General features: G+C 36.1%; 1 protein-coding gene across 1 annotated transcript in view; it reads right to left on the bottom strand.

The window, feature by feature from the left end:
- Positions 1 to 25,683, bottom strand: part of AFF3 (ALF transcription elongation factor 3) — a 76,140-nt gene that overhangs the window by 11,026 nt on the left and 39,431 nt on the right. Inside the window, exons 6-9 of the mRNA XM_053705456.1 lie at positions 24,412 to 24,475; positions 22,716 to 22,852; positions 17,232 to 17,303; positions 13,705 to 13,798 (exon numbers count right to left, since the gene is read on the bottom strand). Of these exons, the coding sequence (XP_053561431.1) occupies positions 13,705 to 13,798; positions 17,232 to 17,303; positions 22,716 to 22,852; positions 24,412 to 24,475 (367 nt within the window). The remainder of the gene's footprint in view (positions 1 to 13,704; positions 13,799 to 17,231; positions 17,304 to 22,715; positions 22,853 to 24,411; positions 24,476 to 25,683) is intronic.

Raw genomic sequence — 25,683 nt, 5'->3', positions numbered from 1 at the left:
CTTTTTTGACTTGCTTAATAGTTTACCAGAGCTCTGAAGTTGTGCTATCACGACACATGTTAAATTAATTTGCATTCTATTGATCGCAGTTACTTTCAACTTGTAATACTCACGCTACTTCCGACATGCGTAAAGAGACGCAATCAATCCCTTATCGCTCCTGCGCAACAGTTAGCGCTTCACTCATAATCTAGACCATAATATGATATGCACCTTGACTTGCTATTAGGTAACATGCTCTTGCAAATAATATATGTGCCGTAGCAAATTATCAGAAGCCAATGAGAAGATTGAAAACGGAATAAGCATCATGCCAACAAATATTTTACCTAGGGTGGCCTTGTGACGGCGTCTAATTTGGATGAAAAAACTTGAGAGCAAACAAGATTTGGGATTTTTTAAAACAAGTATTTAGTTAAACATGATAGATTTTAAATGTATAGTTTCGATTTTATAGCCTTTATTGAGATGTAACATCTGCTCTGATGCCATCTTAAAGTGATGGTAAAATCTCCCCTTTATTAAAACAGATCCGGAACATTAGTGATATTTTAGAGTTTAATTTGTCAGTTGTAAAGAAATGCGCTATAACTTACTTTTTAATATAGTGCTGAAATTTAAATAACCCTGGCAGCCCAGTTTAAAAGCCAATTTTTTTTTTTTTTTCTGAGAGCTAACGGTTTGAACTATTCTCCAATCAGCGCTCTAGATACAAAAAAAGTTCCTAAAGGCAAGAGCTCTGATTCAAGGACAGTTCAAACCGTTAGCTCTCAGAAAAAAATAATAATTTTGAACTGTTATTAGAGTCTTTAGTTTAGAGTCTTTGACCTGGGATCTTGTTTGCAAATTCCTGGATCTTAACCTCAGCTGTGTTTTTTTACCTTGCAAGTGTTTTTTCTTGTACTTGAACTTTGGACAGTGACAAATTGTATTTTTACTTTAGATCCCTTTGTTACATTCAGAACAGAAAACAAGTTTGCAGTAGATAATCACTGCATGAAGTTGGCGCCTGTTCTGTGGCCTGTGGTAACCTGTGTCATTATTACATACCTTTTATACAGTTTTTGTAACAGTCACAAAGAGGACAATACAAGAGAACAATAATTGTGGGAGGACTACACTGAGCTATATGAGCTGAAAATTGTAGCAAGCATGAAGAAGGCTCTATTAAAAAAAACTTCTAAAATGCAAGAAACAACTAAGAAACAAATAAAAGGGACAGGACCACCAATCAAATGGCAATTGCTTGGTTGTCACAGCTGCCTCAGTAGATTTTCTGGGCTTTTGGTTACCCTCCTCAAAATTTTGATCCATTCTGCTACCTGGGGATTAGATTATGGTTTGGCAGAGTAAAGGAAGACAGTAAACAACTTGAGATTGTTTCATAAAATGTTTAGTTATGTATAATGAAAGAACTATGCAATATATTTTGATTAATTATTTTGCCTCCTTTTCATGTCATTTAGCTTTGAAAAGTGAGCAATTTTTAATTCTCAGAACTTGAAATGCACCCTGCTGCCTTCTCAAGGCTGCTACATATCTGTCCCTAATTGACGTTATCAAATAACTGCAAGCAATACATTTTATACTAATTTATCAGTCCTTGGGGTACTAAACACATGAAATACTGGCTATTTTAGTTTTTAACTTTATTGGTAAGTTATCAGAACAGACATAATTGCATAAACATAACAATTGGCTAAAATAAAATACAAGGTAATACAGAAGGCACATAGAGAATCCATGGAACACCATTTCTACCAATGTTTCTTCACAATAGGAAGAGATATAGGGGTATATTTATCAAAGGTCTGGCGGACCTGATCCGACAGTGCGGATCAGGTCCGACAGACCTCGCTGAATGCAGAGAGCAATACACTCTCCATATTCAGCATTGCACCAGCAGCTCTTGTGAGCTGCTGGTGCAACGCCGCCACCTGCAGATTCGCCAGCAGGGGGTGACAATCAACCCGATCGTACTTACAATGTCTGTCCGCCTGCTCAGGCGGACAGGTTATGGAGCAGCAGTCTTTAGACCGCTGCTTCATAACTGCTGTTTCTGGCTCGCCAGAAACACGGACCCTCAAGCTCCATCCGGAGCTTGATAAATGGGCCCCATAAAGTCTAATGATATATAATCACCACTAGTCTGAAGCAAAGCATCAGGGAGAAAGTATAAAACTTAATTGAAGAACCAGAAGACTAATGAATGTGACCCTTTTCTTGGACATACCATGTTGTGCAAACAATAAACAGTGTAACAGGGGAGTTCTTGCTCTTGGGAGGGGTGAAGAAAACTCAAATAAATCTCTTGTTTTATATCCGCAGCCCTGCCCCACCATACCCACAGCTTTCCTCAGTCCCTCAACATTCAATCCAATAGCCCCCCAAGATTGGGAGTAAAATGGATTGTCTCAAAACAATCCAGAATAAAAATAGGGGTAAATTGATCAATTAGTAATTTTTTCTCCTTCAGCTCATAAATCTCCGCATAGAAACCGGCCTTAGGCTAGAATACGAGTGGCGCGCTTACTGTTGTGCACAAGCAATAAGTAGTATATTGTGGGTCTTTGTGTGCGCTGGAAGTAGTGTGCATATTACAAGTTGAAAGTAAACGCATTTTCTTGAGTGCAATTGAATTTAATGCGTGTCAGGATAGTGTTACTTCAGAGCTCTGATTAACTGTGCATTGGAGCCCTATGCAGTCAAGTAGCTAAAAACATGTAAAATCCTATTTATGCAATACTGATATTTAATAAAGTGTTTAACTACATATATATATATATATATATATATATATATATATATATATATATATATATATTGCCCAAGATAGCGCACTCCCACTCGCCAACAATTCCTCCAAACCAGGGTGCATAAACAAACAATAAGAACAATCCAATAATATGCACTCCCTGGATTTAAGCACAGCACACTTTATTCAGCAGTGACGTTTCGGGGCATTCACCCCTTCCTCAGGTTGTCTGATGAAGGGGTGAATGCCCCGAAACGTCACTGCTGAATAAAGTGTGCTGTGCTTAAATCCAGGGAGTGCATATTATTGGATTGTTCTTATATATATATATACTGTATATATATATATATATATAAACCAAAAAAACATTTTATATATATATATATATATATATATATACATATTCTGCTTTGTGAAGAACATTGGAATGGTCTTTTTTGTGCGAGTCGGGTTAGAGGTTGTGCAAAAACTTTTTATTTTCAACTGATAATACACACGCTACCGTATTTAGTCTTCTGAAATGAGATACAACCTAGTAAACATTTATAGTGGACAGAGAGTGGTTTGTAAGTTGTGCATCCATCCTTTAGCTTGCTTCCCAAACTGTAAATGGCCTACCCAAACACCATATGTAAGAAGAAAATATGGATTGAAACTTATCAAGAATAGAAGCATAAACCTTGAAGAGCAAACAGCGAAAGAGATAAGTCAATTTAAGTAGGAGTGACATATTAAAGCAGCCACATGTCCCAGAAAGGAGATCTTCAAAAAGTAAGACTGTTTCAGTAAGATTTGCATAGTTTGTTTCAACCACTACATCAAGTTCATGGGACAGAAAGATGCCTAGATGTTTGAGACCTTTAATTGACCACCAAAATAGATGATTCCTCTAGACCAGCGGTCGCCAACCAGTGGTCCACGAGAAGATGTTGGTGGTCCTTGACACCATCAAGCAGGAATTAATCTCCTCTGATGGTGTCACCCCCATCGCACCGCAACTCCCTACAGTGCCTTGCTGGAAATCAGTGAAAACCGACGGAGGAGTTAAATTACAATCTCCCTATGCACATTGCGTAGTACTGCGCAACTTGCGTAGCTAGATTGTATTTTTAACTTTTCCCGCCTGGCGCGCTGCTCAGAGGAAGATGCTTCCATTCTAAAGCCAGCAGAGGTTGGTATAGTCTTGGCTTGAATTAGTGGAATTAAAGTATATAAAAAAAGATTTTTTTTTTCCTCATATTCCATTTATTTTCTTCCCTTTACCTGTCTCTTTGTAGTAGTTTTCCTAATTCCTTCAGATGGACTTACATCCATGTTTGCCTTCTTCCCCTCCATCTTCTTTTTTGTTTTATTAAATATTAATTATTTTTCATTCTAATAATTTTCCCGCGCACAAAGCCATTCCACCTGAATTCTAGTAATTGCCATCCAGCAGATCAGCCATATCCCACCAGTATTATAGTAATTGCCAACAACATCAGTCGTGGTTAGCTCACATCCATATTTAGAGCTTTCTGATATAAACTTAATTTATGACTCCAATGTCTGTCCAAGATCATAAGTAGTTTTGAATAATTCCTAATTGGGGAGGTAACTTGGAAGTCTTGTGGTCCTTTTAAACATAATTCTTTTTTTCTCACTTTCTGCCTCTCTGTTTCCAGCTCAAAAGTTGGCACTCACTCTTCATCTGTCATTTGGAAGTATTCTCTCAGTTCTGTCAGTCAGTTAGTTAATCCCCCCCCAAAAAATGTTTAAAAATGTGTAAATATATACATAATGTTAACTTAGCTATGGTTATACTAGTTATGTAAAGTGTGTGTGTGTGTATATATATATATATATATATATATATTATACATACATATATATATATATATATTATACATATATTATACATACATACATACATTATAGAGGTTTGTACCTTTTTTTAAAAAAAATCATGTTTAGTGGTCCACAGGATTCAAAATTGTGAGTTTGGTGGTCCCTGAGGTCCGAAAGGTTGGCGACCCCTGCTCTAGACAACTTGGTAGTCGGTCTGGGAGATTAATGCAAATACACCTCAGTCTTAGTAACATTAAATTTATAGTAGGAAAAGTCCCCAAACTACCAAATAGATGAGCAAGTGAGTGTAGGGAATCAGACAGGAAAAGGGTAAGGTCATTGGAGAAAAGGTCAAGGACTGAACACTGTCATGTAATACAAATGGACAGAAAAAGGGAGCGCTAATCAAGCAGCTATATATGAGATCATAGAAATAACATATATATCACTAATTGTACCAGTATATATAGAATCAAAGTTCAAACAATAATAGTGTAACACTTTATACAGTAATAATTTAACACTTTATTATTGACATCATAAAACTAGACCACTGGTGGTTGGCAAATAAAAACATAAAAAAGCAAATAAAAAGTGCTTAAAAATAGTAATGACTGATATCAATGTCCCAATTTATTCTAGAACGTTGTAAATTCATGAACCTGGATCAAACAATATCCTTGTAAAATTCCCAAGATAAATCTAAAACTTGTTGAATAGTAGAAACGAACTATGTAGATACAGGCATGGAGACTATAAAAGTTGCTGTGGATATAGTTGCAAATATAAAAGGGTGTGTATGGATACGTGAGTACGTGAGTCCGCTGTTATTGTGCAACTATATATATATATATATATATATATATATACATATACAAAGAAAGATACTAAGAGTTTTCGTCAGGGTCAGTGACTGGTGCTTCCTCTGGAATCCGAAATTCACTAATTTCTTTGCTTTTTATGGTAAGCTGTTTTCCCCCTCTCAGGCACGGCGTCCGATATCCAAATGCTTGGGACACTGCCATCCTTGGTTCCGGGTCACGTGCTCTATGTCACGTGATATCGCTCACCAATGGAAAATGCGGAAAAGGCAATATAATTTGTTTCTACTATTCAACAAGTTTTAGATTTATCTTGGGAATATTACAAGGATATCGTTTGATCCAGGTTTGATCAAGGTTCATGAATTTACAACGTTCTAGAATAAATTGGGACATTGATATCCGTCATTACTATTTTTAAGCACTTTTTATTTGCTTTTTATGTTTTGGTTTGCCAACCACCGATGGTCTAGTTTTATGATGTCAATAATAAAGTGTTAAATTAAAACTGTATAAAGTGTTACACTATTATTGTTTGAACTTTGATTCTATACATACTGGTACAATTAGTGATATATGTGTTATTTCTATGATCTCTTATATAGCTGCTTGATTAGCGCTCCCTTTTTCTGTCCATTTGTATTTCATTTTGGGAGTAACTGGGACATTACTCCTTAAGGGTAGCTGAGCTATTTGCATTAGGGTCTTTTTGTATACTGTCATGTAACAGCCTGGAATATAAGCTGGGTATACTGGGATCTGAGCCCTGTTGCCTCTAAGAAAGCCAACCTGGTCTATATGCACAGGGAGGACAGAACCCAGCTGTGTAGCAAGTATTTTAGTGCATAGCTTAACTTTTACATTAATGAGAGAGATTCTTTATTGAAAGGGATACCTAGGAAGACTCAGAAGCTGCTGATTGGTGTCTGCACATATATGCCTCATACAGCTAGACCCCGGTAGTGCATTGCTCCTTCTTCAACAAAGGATACAAAGAGAACAAAGCAAATTAGATAACAGAAGTAATTTAAAAAAAAGTGGGCTGAACCTCATTGTGCTGACGAGTGGTGATGCGTCTCCCATAGGATTTGATGGGTATTGCAACCTCATCAAAAGTCTGCCGACATTGCCACTGAGCCGAGATGTAGGCGGCAGGGCTGTCTTCAAATCGTATTTACACAAATATAATGTGCGTTATGCATATGTATATTCAATTTCACTGTACATTTACTAGATTTGTCACACTGGGAAATATCACCACGGAAAAGCAGGCGAGACTGATATTTGCATATATGTTAAATAAAGTGTTATTTTTTAACTACCATATTCTGAAAAGGGATAGCTAAGATGTAGGACAGTGCTTTCAATGTTTGAAACCCATGCCGATATTTGCCCATTGAAATACAGGTTATTCCCATGGAACGCCGTGTAAACTCCCACAGAATGCCTATGGACTCCATTTCACAAAGGGTGGCACACAAGGTTCACAATAAGCTGCTCACAGTTAACATTGCATTGACAATCATGTACAAGAGGGGGCTGTCAATCATCTTGTTTGAATCGTATCAAAATGATTGCAATCCGCCACCTAAAATGTCATAGATAGGTTAAGCTTAACTAGCATTTCAGGCTTGCTCTGAGCGAGAATGAAATGTAGGGGCTCCGAAGCTGCTATCCATTCTTGTTAAATGTAGCCCTATGTATTTGTCATGTCTGTGATCGAATTTGTTAATAAAGACAAAAAAACTAACCAAAACACTTCCTATAAAAGCTATAGGAGCTTGGGAATTGTATAGTGTAATGTTAGAATATGTATGCAAACTAATAGTCTATTGTATTCTTAGGTGTGTATTTTTACTCATTTTTAAGATTGCAATTGCGGTTCTAAATATTCATATTTACATTATATTGAGAACGAACATTGGTGGTAGCAATATTTATCTTTCACAATATTGCGATCACGTTTTCACGATTGTAATATTCATATTTCAAAGTATTGAGATTGCGATTCTGTGATTGTGTTTTCCTTATGATATTACAATCGCACTGTAGCAAACGTCTTATATAATAATATATATCTATTTTTATAATATAAATATGAATATAAGAACACGCAATCACAATCTTAAAATAAGTAAAAATACATGCCTAAGGACACAATAGAATATTAGTACAATCAATTTACAGTTTACATATATATTCTAACATTATACTATACAATACATATATATTAAACAATGTATATAGACATATCATATACCCACAATCCCCCAGCTCTTATAGGTGTATTATTGATATGTTTAATTCACTATTGCATTGAACGAACAGGGATTTAGTTTCTGTTGACACATTTACATTTTTATTATCAAAAAGTACAGATCAATTACATTACACCTTCGATGTAAGTGGCAAAGCTGCTTTGAATATATTGCTGGTATCAGAGCAGCATCACAACCCACTGAAATGTATGGTAAGACGCCTCTTGGTGATGCTGCCTTTAAATAGTACTGTCAGCACTTTTGAATATTTTGCCAGCTTTCTCGACATCGCTACGGATCCCTTTTAATATCTTGCCACCTGGTGGCACTTTCGATCATCAGGGCCTTATTGTCAAAGGGGATTATGCATTCTGACACTGCAAAGCCAGCAAAATAATAGTCCTGCATGCTTGAGTGTGAGCACCCATAGAGAGTTATAGTGTTCCTTTTTAGGAGACCAGGTACATAAGCTGTTTCAGTCTACACTGCTCCATAAAATTACTGCTAGGTGTCCTTAATCAGCAACGAGTGAAAGGGATCAGGCATGAGTGTAGACAGGAGCACAGCACAGTTGCAGGGGTCAGTGGAATTTCAGAAGTATGTACAGATCATTGCTGATAGGCAAGAGATCAGGCCAACAGTTTACAGGAATCACGAAGGGTTGTTCACCTTGAAGGACTAAGGTAATTAATTAGATAGCTGAATTAATAAGATAGTTAACATTAGGGTTGAGTGCAAGTGACAAGGTCTTTCAGTTGTTAGTGCTGAGGCTCTAACATTCAGCCACAGGTAGGCTTCAGCTAATACTGCAATTGTTTCTCAGATCACTACTTTTGCATTTTGGACTCTCTGGCTCCACCTGCCTGCAGTGGCGGCTGGTGAATTTTTAAGATGCTGGTGCACAAGACCCCACCCCTTTAAGTAAACCCCACCCCTTAAATGGCCCCACCCATTTGAACAAAAGTAGATACAATTTCTAAACTCTATAATCTGATTATATATATATATATATATATATATACACACATATATATATATACACACACACACTAAACAAAAATGCACAAAAAACATAGCAATAGTTCCCATTTCAGACTCAATTAAAGGGATGGTCTAGTAAAAATTAAACTTTCATGATTCAGGGCTTTTATCATCAAATTTGCTTTCTGGTTACAGTTTGTAATTAATACAAAAATAACCCAATAAAAGCAACTCTAATAAGAGATATATCCCTTATCTCTTAATAATATATTGCCACAAAATAGAGTGCATAAACAGCCCAGATCTAAATATTCTATAGAATAAATATTACACCAGTACTAGTAATATCAAAGTATCTCTACGCAATTCATAAAAATAATAAAATCAATTGATAAAATATATAGTTTAATGATAGTAAACAGATGTAATGGTAGTCATAAACTTAAAATGTTTAAAGTAAAATTATTTTACAAGAAAAATTATTTTACGCTAAAATCCTGAAAAAGAACTAAATTCTCTATTTATCACTTCATAGCATTAAACATAAGTGATTTCCACTTTGGGAAGTAGAAAGAAGTATATTTCAAAAGTCAGTGACTGCCCCTTTAAGTGCAATTTTTAACTTTGTTAGCTAGCATTCAGCTCAGCCTTTGTATGAACAGATATATGTGTAATAATCTATGTAACATAGGCAAAATCCATCTCACAGTTTGCTGTTTTTGGTTATTTATTCCTTCATATAGATTTGCAAAGTTTTAAAAAAGTGCTAAGATCTTTGTATAGGGGCAGGCTAACATAGCCACTATATGCAGCAGCGTTAGGTGAAAGCAGTTTGTCTCCACACAGTGCAATAGTTCGAATTCCTGCATCTCTCTCAAGAATGCAGGCTGTGGGCTATTAATAGTTATGTCTATGACTCACCGGAATCTGAAGCCTGTATTTCAGGTTTCTCTGTCAAGTCTTCTTTGGAGCAGTCTGTTTAGCTGTCCGTGAACTTCGGCGTGCATCCAAAGCACTCTGCCCTTCAGTGCTAGGCATGTGACTTGATCCTCCAATTAGAATTGCAGATTCACAGTGTTTTGGAACTGTAAATCAGCTGTGTACTGGTACGTTGTGTATTCCAAACTAGTGACTGTTTAGCCTTTAGCAGATTCAGCCTTTTTCACACTCAATCTCCCAGAGCGCTCATGGGTGTAAATATAGGAAGATACTGTTTATCTTTTTGAAAAAAGTGCACAATTAAAAGTTATTTTGATTGATTCATTGACTTGTTCTTATATTCTGAATATAAGAACAAGTCAATGAATCAATAAAAATAACTTTTAATTGTGCACTTTTTAAAAAAAGATAAACAGTATCTTCCTATATGTATTCCCATGAGCGCTCTGGGAGATTCATAAGACACAAACACTGCACAGGTCAAATCACATCAACGCATTCAGCTAGTAAGCTGCCTGCTCTGTCATATGCACTCCTGGGGCTTTTAGATCCAGCCTCTACCGTCAACTTCTGTTTTAAAATGCCCACGCCACCAACTTCCACCTGGTCACTGTCACTGACTAATTACCAAATGAGGGGGAGGAGCCATGACATATGCGGCGGTGTGGTCTGGTATAGCGTATCAGACAGAGGCAGAGCACAGGCTGAAGTCCCACTCACACAGTTCAGCCTGTGCGATTAAAGCCTCTATAGGAAGGAGCTGGGAGTGACGTCTAGTGCAATGCTGCACAATAGATCACTGACAGGCATAGGGTGCTCTACCGCACGTGCGGATGAGAAAAAAAAAATACACAATCATTTTTTTTTATAATAGTTTTTTGTTTTATCTTAAAAAAAAGCCTAGATATCAATTTTTGGGGGTAAAAATAAAATATATTTTTTGTTTTAAATAGGGGGCTATTTGAAAAATTATATTTTATTCAGCAAAAAGTTTTTTTCCTTTTCTGCCTGTTTGGGGGTTCACGTGCGGGAGTGCACAAATGGAGGAGCCTCCACTGCCTGCCTGGCAGCTTCAGTACATCTGCAATTAACTCCAGTCCATAAATATGCAGCACTGGATATTTATGACCTTCATACTACAACATTGTTTGCAGCTCTAGGCTAACACCCATGTTATTTTGCCTTACATTACCCCTTCATCTGGTGTACCAGCATCAGATCAACGTGTGAAAGACTTACTGCTGCATTGGAGGAAGATTTGTCTCCTTTTAAGGAATGCTGCAGGCAAATATAAGACTTTTGCAAATAGATGAAAACACTATATACCTCTGTATGCTGTAGGAGACAGAGCATGGTTGTGTACTAGGAATATTAGACTGAGAAAACCAAAAGACAAGTTGGGACCTCGATTTATTTCACCTTACAGAGTACTTTCTTGAGTCGGACCAGTCTCTTATTAGTTAAAACTACCCTTCTCTCTTCGGATACATCCAGTCTTCCATGTTTCTCTCCTCAAGAAAGCTGTCTTTAATCGTTACTCCAGGGCACATCGACCACCACCTCCTCTTCTCATTGATGACCAACATGAGTATGAAGTGTCTAAAATCCTTGATACTAAAAGGCAGGGTTGTGGTATAAAAATGAGTTCTCCACTGGATGGGCTATCCTGTTACAGAACTTTCCTGGTTTCCTGCAAGGAACTTACATGCTTCTGCTCTTATGGGTGACTTTCATGCAGCTCTTCCCCTTAGCTATTCCCCCACCTAGATCATTGGAGGACTCCGTTAGGGGGGCTCTGTTATGTACATTTCTGTCTCACAACTGTTTAATAGAACTATGTGGGGTTTGAACCTCGGTCTTTCAGTTCATACCATTCAGCCACAGGTAGGCTTCAGCTATTACTGGAATTATTTCTCAGATCAGTAGTTTTATTTGTTTGGACTCTCTAGCTCCACCTGCTTGCCAGCTTCAGCAAATCTGCAATTAACTCCAGTCTATAAATATCCAGCACTTCCTGTATTCTAAGCCCCTTTATAAGAATTAATTTCCTGGGTGTGCTGTTCCTGTGTTTACTGCTAGATTTTGGTTGAAACTTTTTGCTTGATTCCTGCAAATTCTGTACTTTGCTGCCAGATTGTGTTTAGATCTCTGGCGGTCCTCAACTATTCTTCTGGATCCTGATTTTGTGCTACACTGCCTAATTGTTGCCAACACATCTTTGCCTTATACTTCAACATCAGCTCCACTACTGACTTAATAAAAAATGAGGACACCTCTTCACTAGCAGCCAGTAAGTAGCAAAGGGAGAACCTTGCAGCTGGTACCTTACGTTAGTCAACCAAAGGTACAAAATGATGTACCTTCAGGTAGCACCAGTCTCGTCAGGAACCTTAGAGTAGAGGTAGTGGGGGGATGGAGTTAAGTAATGACAGATGTAGTCCCTTTATTTGTATTTGAATACATATATTTGATATATATCATATGTTATAATAAATATTGTCAACTGGGATCAGTATCTGTTGTGGGATCTCAGAGAACAGAACTAAACAACTAGAAAAACTAATTGTATGAGGAATACAATAGAATTCACAGCAGAGATTGCCACAGATTGTTTATCATATAAACTCCAAATAATGGATTCAGATAGATTTTATATTATATTTTTTTTAAAAGTTCCATAACATTCATACCTTATAATCTTTATTAAAGCAACTAGGAACCAACATTCACACAGTGGTAGCGGTTAGAAAATTAAAAACACTTAAACCCAATCATGCATCTTAATTGTATATAGATATACAGGTCAACATGGGCGTACTTAGAATTATATAAAAATAAGCTAAGCCCTTACAATCCGAGGGCTGTATTAACTTTTAACTATTAGTCTAAAGTAGGCACCATGATTGACCCGTTTTTAGCAACAGAATTTCTATAGTTTATGCACAAGGGTAAGCAGTTAAAAATGGCAGACAAGAGAGACAAAGCTGGGGTCCAGCAGGAGCAGCTTTGTCTCTCCTGTCTGCCGTTTTTAACTGCTTACCCTTGTGCATAAACTATAGAAATTCTGTTGCTAAAAACGGGTCAATCATGGTGCCTACTTTAGACTAATAGTTAAAAGTTAATACAGCCCTCGGATTGTAAGGGCTTAGCTTATTTTTATATAATTCTATGTACGCCCATGTTGACCTATATATCTATATACAATTAAGATGCATGATTGGGTTTAAGTGTTTTTAATTTTCTAACCGCTACCACTGTGTGAATGTTGGTTCCTAGTTGCTTTAATAAAGATTATAAGGTATGAATGTTATGGAACTTTTTAAAAAAATATAATATAAAATCTATCTGAATCCATTATTTGGAGTTGATATGATAAACAATCTGTAGCAATCTCTGCTGTGAATTCTATTGTATTCCTCATACAATTAGTTTTTCTAGTTGTCTCGTCAGGAACCTGATGAGACACTCTTGGGAGTTTCTAGGTGGGGGAGAAGACATCTTGATAGTAAAAGCTGTATTTTGTCTGGCGAGAATTTGACCTGCACCACCATCTTGGCAGTGCTATTTCATTATTCTTTCTAACAATCTTTAGCTGAAACCTGCAGCCATGAATTAAATCCCTTGTTCCTTAATACTGAAGATAATCATCTATTTACTCTTATAAAATATTTGTTTAACATTCTCATTTGTTAAACAAAATACTTGACAAAATATGTTATACAAGTCATCATTTAATCCTGGTATACAATGTGCTCTTTGAAGAGCTGATTCATTGGTTTTATGATGTAGGGAGATATTTTTCATTAAAATAGATATTAGAACTTTATTTGCAAATCTCACTTTTTTATCTAACAGTGCTGAATAGGTAATAAAATAATATGTTATAAGACAACTCCTTTGCTAGAATGTATAATACTTTACAGCACATAGGAAATCTGGCTGCAGCCCAAATAATGCTCTGTTAACTCAATAGTACACTGCAGAGTAGTACAAACATTTGTGAAAGTTTTCTCCTCTCTAACATCCATCATCAGATTTAGAAATGCCAATAAAACATAAGGACAGCAAAGAACACTTGTAACTGCAAGATTTAAACAATTATAAATATGCTACTGCATGTTCCTACCTTAAAATAATCAATAAGGGCTTTAGAATACTTCACAGCATGATCCTTTTTGAGTCTGAACATCCTCCAGTACAGAAGAGCTAAACAACGATAACTATTATAAAAAAAGATAAATAAACATATATATTAAAAAGCACATCAGAGACAATTTTACTTAAAGGGACAGTTTACTCAAAATTTTTCTCCCCTTTAATTTGTTTCCAATGATCCACTTTACCCGCTGGAGTGTATTAAATTGTTTACAAGTAGCTCCTTTACCCTTATATGGGCATTTGAAATAGTTGATTTAGCATGTGGTATCCCCACCTATGCTGAAAGTTTGTGGCCACAGGTCCAAGCTATAGATAAGCTTTGTAAACACAGCCAGCAGAAGAAATCACACTCCCAGTGGGATATAGCAGAGATAAGGTAATAAAACGCTGATTTTCCATTGTTATCTCCAAGTATTGGTGATTGTTTTATGCACAGATATAAGATAAAGAAGCAGGCATATGTACACAATGTGATACAGTAATGAGATCTTATTAAACCTACAAGCTCAACTAATTTTATTAGGTTGTGGCTTCAAAACACAAAATCAGAGCTTTAAAATACACAAATAACCCATAATATGCTAAGTTGGTAAAAAAAGCAATTGTAAACACATTAAGGAAAAAACTATTTTACAGTATACTGTCCCTTTAAATGTTTTCTGTTTATGATGCAATTGTATTACTATATAAAATATTTACAGTGCTTTTTATGTTTCAATTAAAAAATAAATACTTAAAGTACTAAACTATGCATATAGTTTTCATGCATGTAGTTGTGTATGTGTATAGTCAGGTCAACAAACAAACTCTGTAACCTAACAATGATGCAATCATATATCTGGTTTAGGAAATTTGCAGCATTTTCAAAACCTAGGTTACCAGATTTTGCTTTTTGGCCACTAGTGAGTGATGGACAAAGTACAGTTTTTACACGAAAGCAAGAGGTGTTAAATGTCCCTTTAAGAACATGCTAGAGTAATTCAGAGCTTTATATTTGACATGTATTAATATGATGATGTGGGGTTGCTACTCACAAAATTATCATATTTTATTATGCTTCTGAAATAAAAATGAAAAGCACCAAACACCCCCCCCCCCCCAAAAAAAAAGTTAAAATATACATTACATGGGTTTCACTAGGGAGGGGATATTTAGGGACACATAATAAAAAAAATCTTACCTGTTTGCACCCCCCCAATAAAGTTTATTTTAAAGTGTACAAAAGTCCTTTTATTAACAAAATATGTAATTTTTTTCTAAATAGCTAGGTAATCACTATGGTGACAGTAATTACCTAGCAGGAAAAATGTGCCTTTATTTCTATTCAGGTACAAAGGGGCCCTTTTAGTTTTTATTATTGGCCCCTCTTTACAAATTGAATATCCTTGATAACACTTTAGTAAGCTGATCATAGTAGCAGCAGTGGTCACCTCTCTATTTTGAATGTTATTTAATAAAATATTAACAATATGCATTTTTTGTTGCAGACTTTTTACATTCAATTAAATATAATAATTGTATATTCTGGTCTAGTGACACCCCCCTACTAGAGTACTAACTATGCTCAAGTAAAAAATTAGCGGGGCCGGATTAGCGCTTGTATTACAAGTTGAATGTAATCAGTTAGAGAGTGAGCAAAACGTCTCAGGCACACTAAGTTCAGAACTTTGAATACTGCGACCACGCTAACGCCTCCCATAAACTTCTATGGGTGCAACAAAAAGCCTTATTAGTTATTGCTCGCGCACTAACCCAACACTACGCTAGATCAACTGCGCTAAAGCCAAAGGTGCTTTTGGAATACTTTACATTCATATGTTCTTCACATAGAAAACATTTTTATTTTTATACGTATCTCATTATTTAAAAAAAGAAAAAAAAGAAAGAATATATATATTCTTTCCTTTTTAAAAAAATATATCATCTCTATCTATCTATCTATCTATCTATCTATCTATCTATCTATCTATCGATACCTATATATCTATATGAATATATAAACATATTAATAAATATATAGATAGATATTGTATATACAGATACTGTATATATAGAAATATATATTTAAAAAGTGAAGAACATAAGACACATTAAAACTTTAAAAAATAATAAAAATTATTTTGCATGTTTAAAGGTATTTGACTGGGAAGGGCTCAAATGTGTGTGTGAGTGTGTGTCTGTGTGTATGTATGTATATGTTTATATACATATGTGTGTGTGTGTATATCTGTATACATGTGTTGATATGTGTATGTATGTGTGGACATACATATTTACACCTATAAACACATACATACACATGTATAAACATATATAGACATGTATACATACGTATACACACATACACATATTTAGTCATGATATCCATTGAAAGCATAGGTTGTATTAGAGCAATATCGGCCTAACCCATCTCTGGTAAATGGGATTCATCAAGTTGCACGCGAATATTAGCACAGTCCAGCGATAATGCTTATCATTAGCGTGCCCCTTGTAATCTGGCCCTATATAAATTTTGTTGGTGACTAATTGAAATATGACTTACAATAGCGTTTACATTTAAGCAGCAAAAAATGCTCAAAATCAGCTTAGCACAGGAGTGTGAAAAAGGCTCAGCAGCAAAAGGGTTAAGTAAAGTTTTAAGAAATAGATAAAGACAATCAAATAAAAGGTCTCATTAGGTCTAAGATCTTTCACCTTAGTTTTCAAATTCATTATGGCACCTGTTTGCAAACAACACCTTCTTATATTGTAACCTTAAAATGAGCTATACTGCACCAAAGTCACTAATTTAAATAAAAATAAAAAAGTATAACATTGATACAAACATTCTTGCAAACACTGCTGCTATATAATACCCAAGACAGGCACACTCCTGAGCATACCTTTTTTTACATTTTAAATGCTTAATATATTTGTAAGTTTATTCCAATGAATAATGTTCCTGATCTCACACACCCTAATTAGCTTTAGCATAGAGTCTTAGAAAGAAACATGTACTACCTAAAAGTGACCCCTTTTTTTAAAGGGACAGTAAAGTCAAAATTAAACTTTTATGTTTCAGACAGTGCATGCAAGTTTAAACAATGAGTAGCAATGCACTGCTGGGAACTATCTCAACACATCTGGTAAGCCAATAACAAGAGGCATATATGTGCAGCAACCAATTACAATCTAGCTCCCAGTAGTGCACTTCTTCTTCTGAGCCTACCTAGGATTACTCTTCAACAAAAGATACCAAAAGAACAATATGCATTTGATATACTCTATTTACATCAGGAAAGTTTAATTTTGACATTACTGCCCCTTTGCCCCGAAGCTGTTCTCTTCCTTACAGAACTATATTTGTTACAAATGCAAAAGAGATGGCAGAACACCACACTGCAACAGAGAACACATCTGATTAATATGCCTGGATCACTTTAATGAGTAAAAATGGGCACAAAAAAGTTTTATATTATAAGAAAACAGTAGAGAGTATAAAAAAGAGCCACAAACCATAAAGCTGTGATTTTCTTGTCCTGGCTACTTGAACTGGGACCTGAATGTGATTTTAACCTAAGGGCATACCTATGAAAAAAAGGGATAATAGTAAAATGTGTGCAATTGCTTAATTAATGAACAGTAAAATGACTTTATCATCCTATATTAATGGGAAGAAAGGTAACTATTACATTTATCATCATTGTCCAACAGAAATATAAAAACCTTTCAGAGAATAGTTGTCACGTAATGTTGAAATAAAATATACATTTCACACATCATATTAGTCCAACAGAAAACAGCTGACACTGCAGAGTTATATGCAATATATTTAATTACCATCCTTGCAGACGGGCAAGTTTACAAGTAGGGAACCTGTCCACCTGCAATCGGCACTTGCGACTCTGCATTGCACAGAAAAATTTAACATTGCAATTTAACACTTCACAACCAATTGCGCTAGAGCACACAATGGGGGATACTTATCAAGCCGTCAACCGCACACCGGAATTCTGCAGCGTAATTGTTGCAAGCTTGATCCGACCTAGTTATCAAAGCCTACAGACCGGCAAAAGTTGAGATTTTGTGATGTAACATACGATCCGCCGGTCTCAATCCGATGCAGATCAATGATTACGTCATTACAGATGTTCCGAAAATACACCTTTGGCTCTATTTGACACTTAAACTAAAAAGTAAAACAACCGAACAGGGTAGTGCCTTGTTGCTAACAACAGGTACTTATAGATGTGGCAAAAGTAGATGCAGAGCTTGCAACTATGTTATCAAAACAAAGAAATTTAAATCTCATGTAATTGATGAGGAATTTGAAGTTAAAGGCTGTATTAATTGCAGTACCAACTATGTAATTTATCTGATTTGAGGAACATAAAAAACAGTATATAGGGATGACTACCCATGACGTAAGGACACGAATCTGGGAGAATCTTTCATACATTGAGAATGAAGTGTATTGCTTGGCATTAGCAAAACACTTTATTGAAGATCATAATAAAGATGTAAAGAAATGTAAATGGAATTCAATTGAAGAGATAAAAAAGCCACAAAGAGGAGGGGACAGGCTAAACCAGCTGAAGGGACAAGTGGCATACTGGATCTTTAAATTTAAGACGCAGGTGCCTCTAGGATTTAATTCAGAGCATGACATTATTAACTGCTGGTTCTAGACCAGCGTATTCTGATATCGTTAGGAGAATCTCATCTATGAAAGCATGGTGTAAATGGGTACACACTTGGGGTGCACATAACACATGTCACTCTAGGATATGTATATAAAAACTTTAACTTACTATCAGGTTAAGTCTTATACCATTGCCTATTATACAATAAATGACATGAATAGGCTATAAGATAGAGGTTAATCCCAATTGATAGTAACCCCTTGAATCATTGTTAGGATAGTCCTCCAATATAACGGCTCAGGTAAAGAGCAATGTTATCTATATAAAACTATGGGTTTAAAAGAATTAATGTTTATTATATGGCTAGAATATGTAATTATTAGTTTTATTAGTCCTGTATATAGAGAATAAAACATATATTTCATAATATGGAAATGACACAGGGTGTCATGATACAATGGGATGTATAACTTGAACAAATGGGGCAACAATTTTTCAACTTTTTAAATTATACTATATAATATTACATATAGGTAAAGTATAATATGAACTAAAATTAAACATTACATATTTGTTTTCAAAACTAGATTTAAAAGCCTAAATTTGTTAGCGTATACATTGGATCGTATATAATCATATGTTATTGAAGATATAAATATAACAAGGATAACTATATAGAGGCATTGATCAAAGATTGTATCTACATTTAAACTTTTTATTGTATCTGAACCTTTAGTTATTGATACAATCGGCCAGATTACGAGATGAGCTATGCGGTGCTACCGTGCAGTTTTTTCTCACCGCTCACTTACCTGCAGCACTGGTATTACAGGTTTTTACAAACCCGGCGTTAAAAGGCAAGAAGTGAGCGTTGAGCAAAATTGTGCTCCATACCGCACTTCAATACCAGCGCTGCTTAAGTCAGCAGTGTGCTGGTCGTACGTGCTCATGCACGATTTCCCCATAGACATCAATGGGGAGAGCCGGCTGAGAAAAAGTCTAACACCTGCCAAAAAGCAGCATAAATCTCAGTAATGCAGCCCCATTGATTCCTATGGGGAAACAGCCAATAGAATGCCAGCTCAATCATATTGGCTGATTGCATCAGCCAATAGGATTTTTTCTACCTTAATTCCGATTGGCTGATAGAATTCTATCAGCCAATCAGAATCTAAGGGATGCCATCTTGGAAGACGTCACTTAAAGTGATATTCATTCTGAAGAAGACGTTGTTTGAAGAGGATGCTCCGCCCCGGATGTCTTGAAGATGGAGCCGCTCCGCGTCGGAAGGATGAAGATAGAAGATGTCATCTGGATGAAGACTTCTGCCTGTCTGGAGGACCACTTCTGCCCGTCTGGAGGACCACTTTTGCTGGCTTCCTTGAGGACATCTTGCCACTTGGATGAAGACTTCTCCCGGTAAGTGAATCTTCGGGGGTTAGTGTTAGGATTTTTTTTAAGGGTTCATTGGGTGGGTTTATTTTTTAGGTTAGGTCTTTGGGCCTGCAATAGAGCTAAATGCCCTTTTAAGGGCAATGCCCATCCAAATGCCCTTTTCAGGGCAATGGGGAGCTTAGGTTTTTTTAGTTTTGATTTGGGGGGTTGGTTGTGTGGGTGGTGGGTTTTATTTTAGCTAGGTACTAGGTAGTTAGTAAATAGTTAATAACTATTTAGTAACTATTCTACCTAGTTAAAATAAATACAAACTTTCCTGTAAAATAAAAATAAACCCTAAGATAGATATAATGTAACTATTAGTTATATTGTAGCTAGCTTAGGGTTTATTTTATAGGTAAGTATTTAGTTTTAAATTGGAATAATTTAGTTAATGATAGTAATGTTATTTAGATTTATTTAAATTATATTTAAGTTAGGGGGTGTTAGGGTTAGTCTTAGGGGTTAATACATTTAATATAGTGGCGGCGACGTTGGGGACAGCAGATTAGGGGTTAATAAATGTAGGTAGGTGTCAGCGATGTTGGGGGCAGCAGATTAGGGGTTAATAAATATAATGTAGGTTGTGGCGAGGCCCGGAGTGGCAGATTAGGGGTTAATAAGTATAATGTAGGTGGCGGCGATGTTAGGGGCAACAGATTAGGGGTTAATAATATTTAACTAGTGTTTGCGAGGCGGGAGTGCAGCGGTTTAGGGGTTAATATGTTTATTCCATTGGCGACGATGTCCGGAGCGGCAGATTAGGGGTTAATTTGTATAATGTAGGTGGCGGCGATGTTAGGGGCGGCAGATTAGGGGTTAATAATATTTAACTAGTGTTTGCGAGGCGGGAGTGCAGCGGTTTAGGGGTTAATATGTTTATTCTATTGGCGGAGATGTCCGGAGCGGCAGATTAGGGGTTAATAAGTATAATGTAGGTGGCGGCGATGTTAGGGGCGGCAGATTAGGGGTTAATATTATTTAACTAGTGTTTGCGAGGCAAGTGCGGTGGTTTAGGGGTTAATATGTTTATTCTAGTGGCGGCGATGTCCGGAGCGGCAGATTAGGGGTTAATAATTTTATTATAGTGTTTGTGGGTGTTAGTGTACTTTTTAGCACTTTAGTTATGAGTTTTATGCTACGGCGTTGTAGTGTAAAACTCATAACTACTGACTTTAGAATGCGTTAGGAATCTTGGAGGTAGAGGGTGTACCGCTCACTTTTTGGCCTCCCAGGACAGACTCATAATACCAGCGCTATGGAAGTCCCATAGAAAAAAGGGTTTACAAAGTTTGCGTAAGTCGGTTTGTGGTAAGGCCAAAGAAGTGTGCGGTGCCCCTAAACCTGCAAGACTCGTAATAGCAGCAGTAGTGAAAAAGCAGCGTTAGGACCTGTTAACGCTGCTTTTTCATCTTAACGCAAAACTCGTAATCTAGCCGTATGTGTTTATGTTTCTGTACCAATAAGATTGCGGAGAGGAAAGAGTTAAGTGGGAGTAGTGCAAATAATCACCTGAGTGTTAAATACTACAGGTTAAGACAAAAGGCATGGTCTATGATTACGGCACAACTGTTCAGCCGAAACGCATAAGACCGCTGTTGTCTTGCACAAGTAAATTTATTTTTTGCTTTATGTGAAGCCAATAAAGAGGATTATTTTACAAGCATAAGGATCACCTACTTTCTGAATTTGTTTTGGCTACTTTTATCCTGAGCAAGGAGGAGCTTGGGATATGTGCGGATCCTTGCATATAGACCTAGACGTCAAAGGGGAGCGGATGCAAGGCCTTTCAGCATAGGATACAACCATGTATTATTCGTTGTAGAGACCCAAGTGTTTACAACTGCAGTTTGTTGCGGGACAATCACATATTGAAGATGCCTATTAAGCATACGTGGGATTGTATCTTTTTGCATATCTGGTAACACAGAGCACAGACTGCGTTTATTGTTACTGATGTTAAAAGCCTGTTTGTGGACTTCGAGCATTTGCCTTCATATGGTAATGGAGCACGATCAGTCAGTGTCACTGTCTGTAACAATTATCCATTAGGAGGTGTGGGAAGGAAGGCAGGAGGCGGAAAAACCTTTTGGTGGGATTTAAACAACTAAGTTTTTTCTGAAATTCCTGGTAGCGAAGGGGTTAAAAAAACTTTCCAATTTACTTATTTTATCAAATAATCTTCTTTGTTCTCTTGGTATTGTTGAAATGCAATTTTCTAAAGGATGTTGCCCTGGATTTCCATACAAACAGTCACGGGATACAGAGGATTTCCTTCCTAAAAATTAAAAGCTATTCTCACAGAACCCAGACAGCTCAAAAAGTATAATATAGGAGGGAACTAAATAAAATTATAAAATTGATTACTCACAAAAGCACACTTTATAAAATACAGTACAATTATAAAATGTCAAAAAATCATGAAAACACGTGTCAAATAAAAAGTAAAACCTAATTTATTGTATCATATGAAACCAATTATAAAATGTCCATAAAACATGAGTACATCCTCCTTTTGGGGACTTCAGTGTTCCCAATGTCTCCAAATTTCCCAAAATTTCCTATGGAATGAGACAATAAACTTTCCTTAGGCGTAGATTAAATATAATATATCAACATTATTTGAGACTGCTGCTGATGTCTATATCCCTAGCTGTAGTTGGTAAATATCCTGCTTTCAGGTTTAGCAGCAGCTATGATGACCTATGACTGATGTGTATATTATAAAACTTTAGATTTCACAGATTGTTAGCCTCTCTACTGGATTCATAATATGACTTTATCTCTCGGTCTCACTCTGTCTCTAGGTAGTTGAAGACAGCAGTCTAATCTAAATATTTGGCACCTCTCTGCTTTTTCACCACATTTTAAAACCCTTTAATACAAAGCTTATAGCCTGATACACCTTAGATCATTGACTTACCTTATCAGCTCTACTGTCTCAGAATACATTGTGTATGGGGACTTGGATTCCATGGGTCCATGTTCCATTGCATTCCCACACTCAATAAATGATAGGGCTGCTTCAGTGTAGTTCATCATCTTCTCAGATTTATCCATCTTGTAAACAAAGTACAAAAGAAAAGAAACACTTGTATTACAAATGCATTCATACTTGTGGACATACTTGGAATACATTCTGAACTTCATCATTGTTAAACTAGGTCTCACTAAAGTAATGTGTATAATATATATATATATATATATATATATATATACACACATACACAGTATATATATATATATATAATTTCTTCTAAGTCAAGAACATAGGAATGTGAAGTATTCCTAAGCAGTTTCAGGTTAGTACACGATAAATAGAAAAATAGATAAATAGCATGCCCTATAGAAGTCTATGGGGAAAGGGAGTTAGTGTGGTTGTGTTATCCGTAGTCCTGAATTGTAATCTAGGCCAATAATATCCTGGTCAAAACCTTAGTTAATGTGAAAGATCATGTCTTTACTGAAGGTTTATATGTCCAGTGAGTGCATGGTATGGCTATATAGGTTTAAAGGGACATTCTGGTAAAAAATTTCAATGCACTTAGATGAATTACATCTTTGAATAGAAACATATTTGTAATATCCATGTATTGGCAAAAATGCTTCTAGTAAAAGTTAGCACTGTTTTAGTGTTAACATTTTTCTCTGCACGTGCATGTAAAGCATAGCTAGATATTCTCAGTGCACCAGCATTTTAAATAATGCAGCTGCTAAGAGCGCCAGCTGGGCTTGTATCATGTCAGCAATGAACAAATTGAGTCATTATCAGATAGTACAAGCATCTACGGCTCTCTGAGCAAGTGCTGTGTTTAAAATGCTGGTGCACGGTGCATACTTAAATACACATTTTGAAACAGCTATATTTTTTATTAGAAGCATTTTTGATAAAACATGTATATTACAAAAATCTATTAAAAAAAAAAATGCATCCATGTGGTTTTCAATTTTGGCTGGAATGTCTATATAAGTCCTTCTCATAAAAGTCATTACTGATTATTATTCAGAAAATAAATATTTTTAGCCAAATGCTAGGAATTAAGTTTCAAGCTTGTCTAAAATACATTTTCAACGAAAAGTAATGCGAGAGAGGAAATGTTCAATAAAACTAAGTTGTATTAATGTATTAATGTTTAATGCTTTCTGAATTGTGACCATAAGAATGTGCAGCTCTTTCACTATTAATAAGCAGAGGAAACAGGGTCAGTCAGTGCGTACAATTTGTCTACGTTTTCCATTTTGAATGACCTTATTAGGTAGGAGGGGCTTATTAATGTAAACATGTGGTGTTTGTTTACATGAGACAACAAACACTGAATACAGGTAGCATTTCATTTTAATCCATTTGGCTTTTAAGCTAAAAAAAAAATGTATGCAAGGACAATATAACCCTTGTTTTAAAGAAGTCTCTTACATACAAATTACTTAATTACCTAAAATCATTGTTTGACAAAGAAAAAAAACACTCAATGATACAAAAATGTCTTAAGAAAACCAGCCATGCTTGTAATAGGTTTCATAATTATGTTTGCTGGGTTGTACTGATGGTAACTTCACACACATAAAATACTAGGGAAAATGAATTTAGCATAATGTATCTGGGAAGAAAATGTTCTCACCATTGCATCTGCTTTATGCTTCATCCGCTTAGCTTCCTGCATAAAGTAGTCTGCATCGCGAGGCCTACATGACAAGAATATGAATACATTTGTGACTTATGCCCAGGCATACATATTACAGTGATCACTTCTTGACTTGCAGCTATATCATGCAGTGCAAATCATGTTCATGCCTCAGTATAATATATAGAATATAATATAGATATATAGATAGATAAATAGCACACTATAAGGCACATTCTAACAATATCTATGGCCTTATAGTTCCACAAACACAATCGTACCAAAATTGCTGGTTGATATAAATCAGAAATGTGCTTTGGTAAATCAATAAATGTATTTCTTTTTGTTGTCTTTAGAGGCAATAGAGATAACAGGTTCAAATTATTCCCCCCTCAACCCAGTGCAACAACATCATGTACCCTCATGACCCAGATCCTTTTTAGGCATTAACATGTATGTTGTGTGATATATAAAAGAAAGATGCTGGTAAGAATTTGACTCATTAGTTAATACATAGGGGACGATTTATCAGTCAAGCGGCTTATTCCGCACGAGCCTTCAGGCTCGCTGGAATCAGGCGTTAAAGGGACACTGTACCCAAATTTTTTCTTTTGTGATTCAGATAGAGCATGCAATTTTAAGCAACTTTCTAATTTACTCCTATTTTCAAATGCTCTTTATTCTCTTGGTATCTTTATTTGAAATGCAAGAATGTAAGTTTAGATGCCGGCCCATTTTTGGTGAACAACCTAGGTTGTCCTTGCTGATTGGTGGATAAATGCATCCACCAATCAAAAACTGCTGTCCAGAGTTCTGAACCTAGAAAAAAGCTTAGATGCCTTCTTTTTCATATAAAGATAGCAAGAGAACGAAGAAAAATTGACAATAGGAGTAAATTAGAAAGTTGCTTAAAATTGCATGCTCTATCTGAATCACAAAAGAACCTTTTTTTCGGTACAGTGTCCCTTTAAGAAGCAGCGGTCATAAGACCGCTGCTCCTTAACTCATCCGCCACCTCTGAGGTGGCAGGCAGCAATCATCCTGGTCTGATTTGATTGCGATGATTGATATCCCCTGCTAGCGGCGGATTGGCCGAGAATGTGCAGGGGGCGGCATTGCACAAGCATTTCACTAGAAATGCTTGTGCAAAGATAAATGCTGACAGCGTATGCTGTCGGCATTTATCGATGTGGGGTGAACATGATCCGCTACGGCGGATCATGTCTGCCCGCACATTGATAAATTGGCCCTATACTGTTATAAGATTAT

Source organism: Bombina bombina, chromosome 3 (genome assembly GCF_027579735.1).
Source record: "Bombina bombina isolate aBomBom1 chromosome 3, aBomBom1.pri, whole genome shotgun sequence".
NCBI classification, from domain to species: domain Eukaryota; kingdom Metazoa; phylum Chordata; class Amphibia; order Anura; family Bombinatoridae; genus Bombina; species Bombina bombina.
This window is presented reverse-complemented; position numbering and strand designations above follow the sequence as displayed.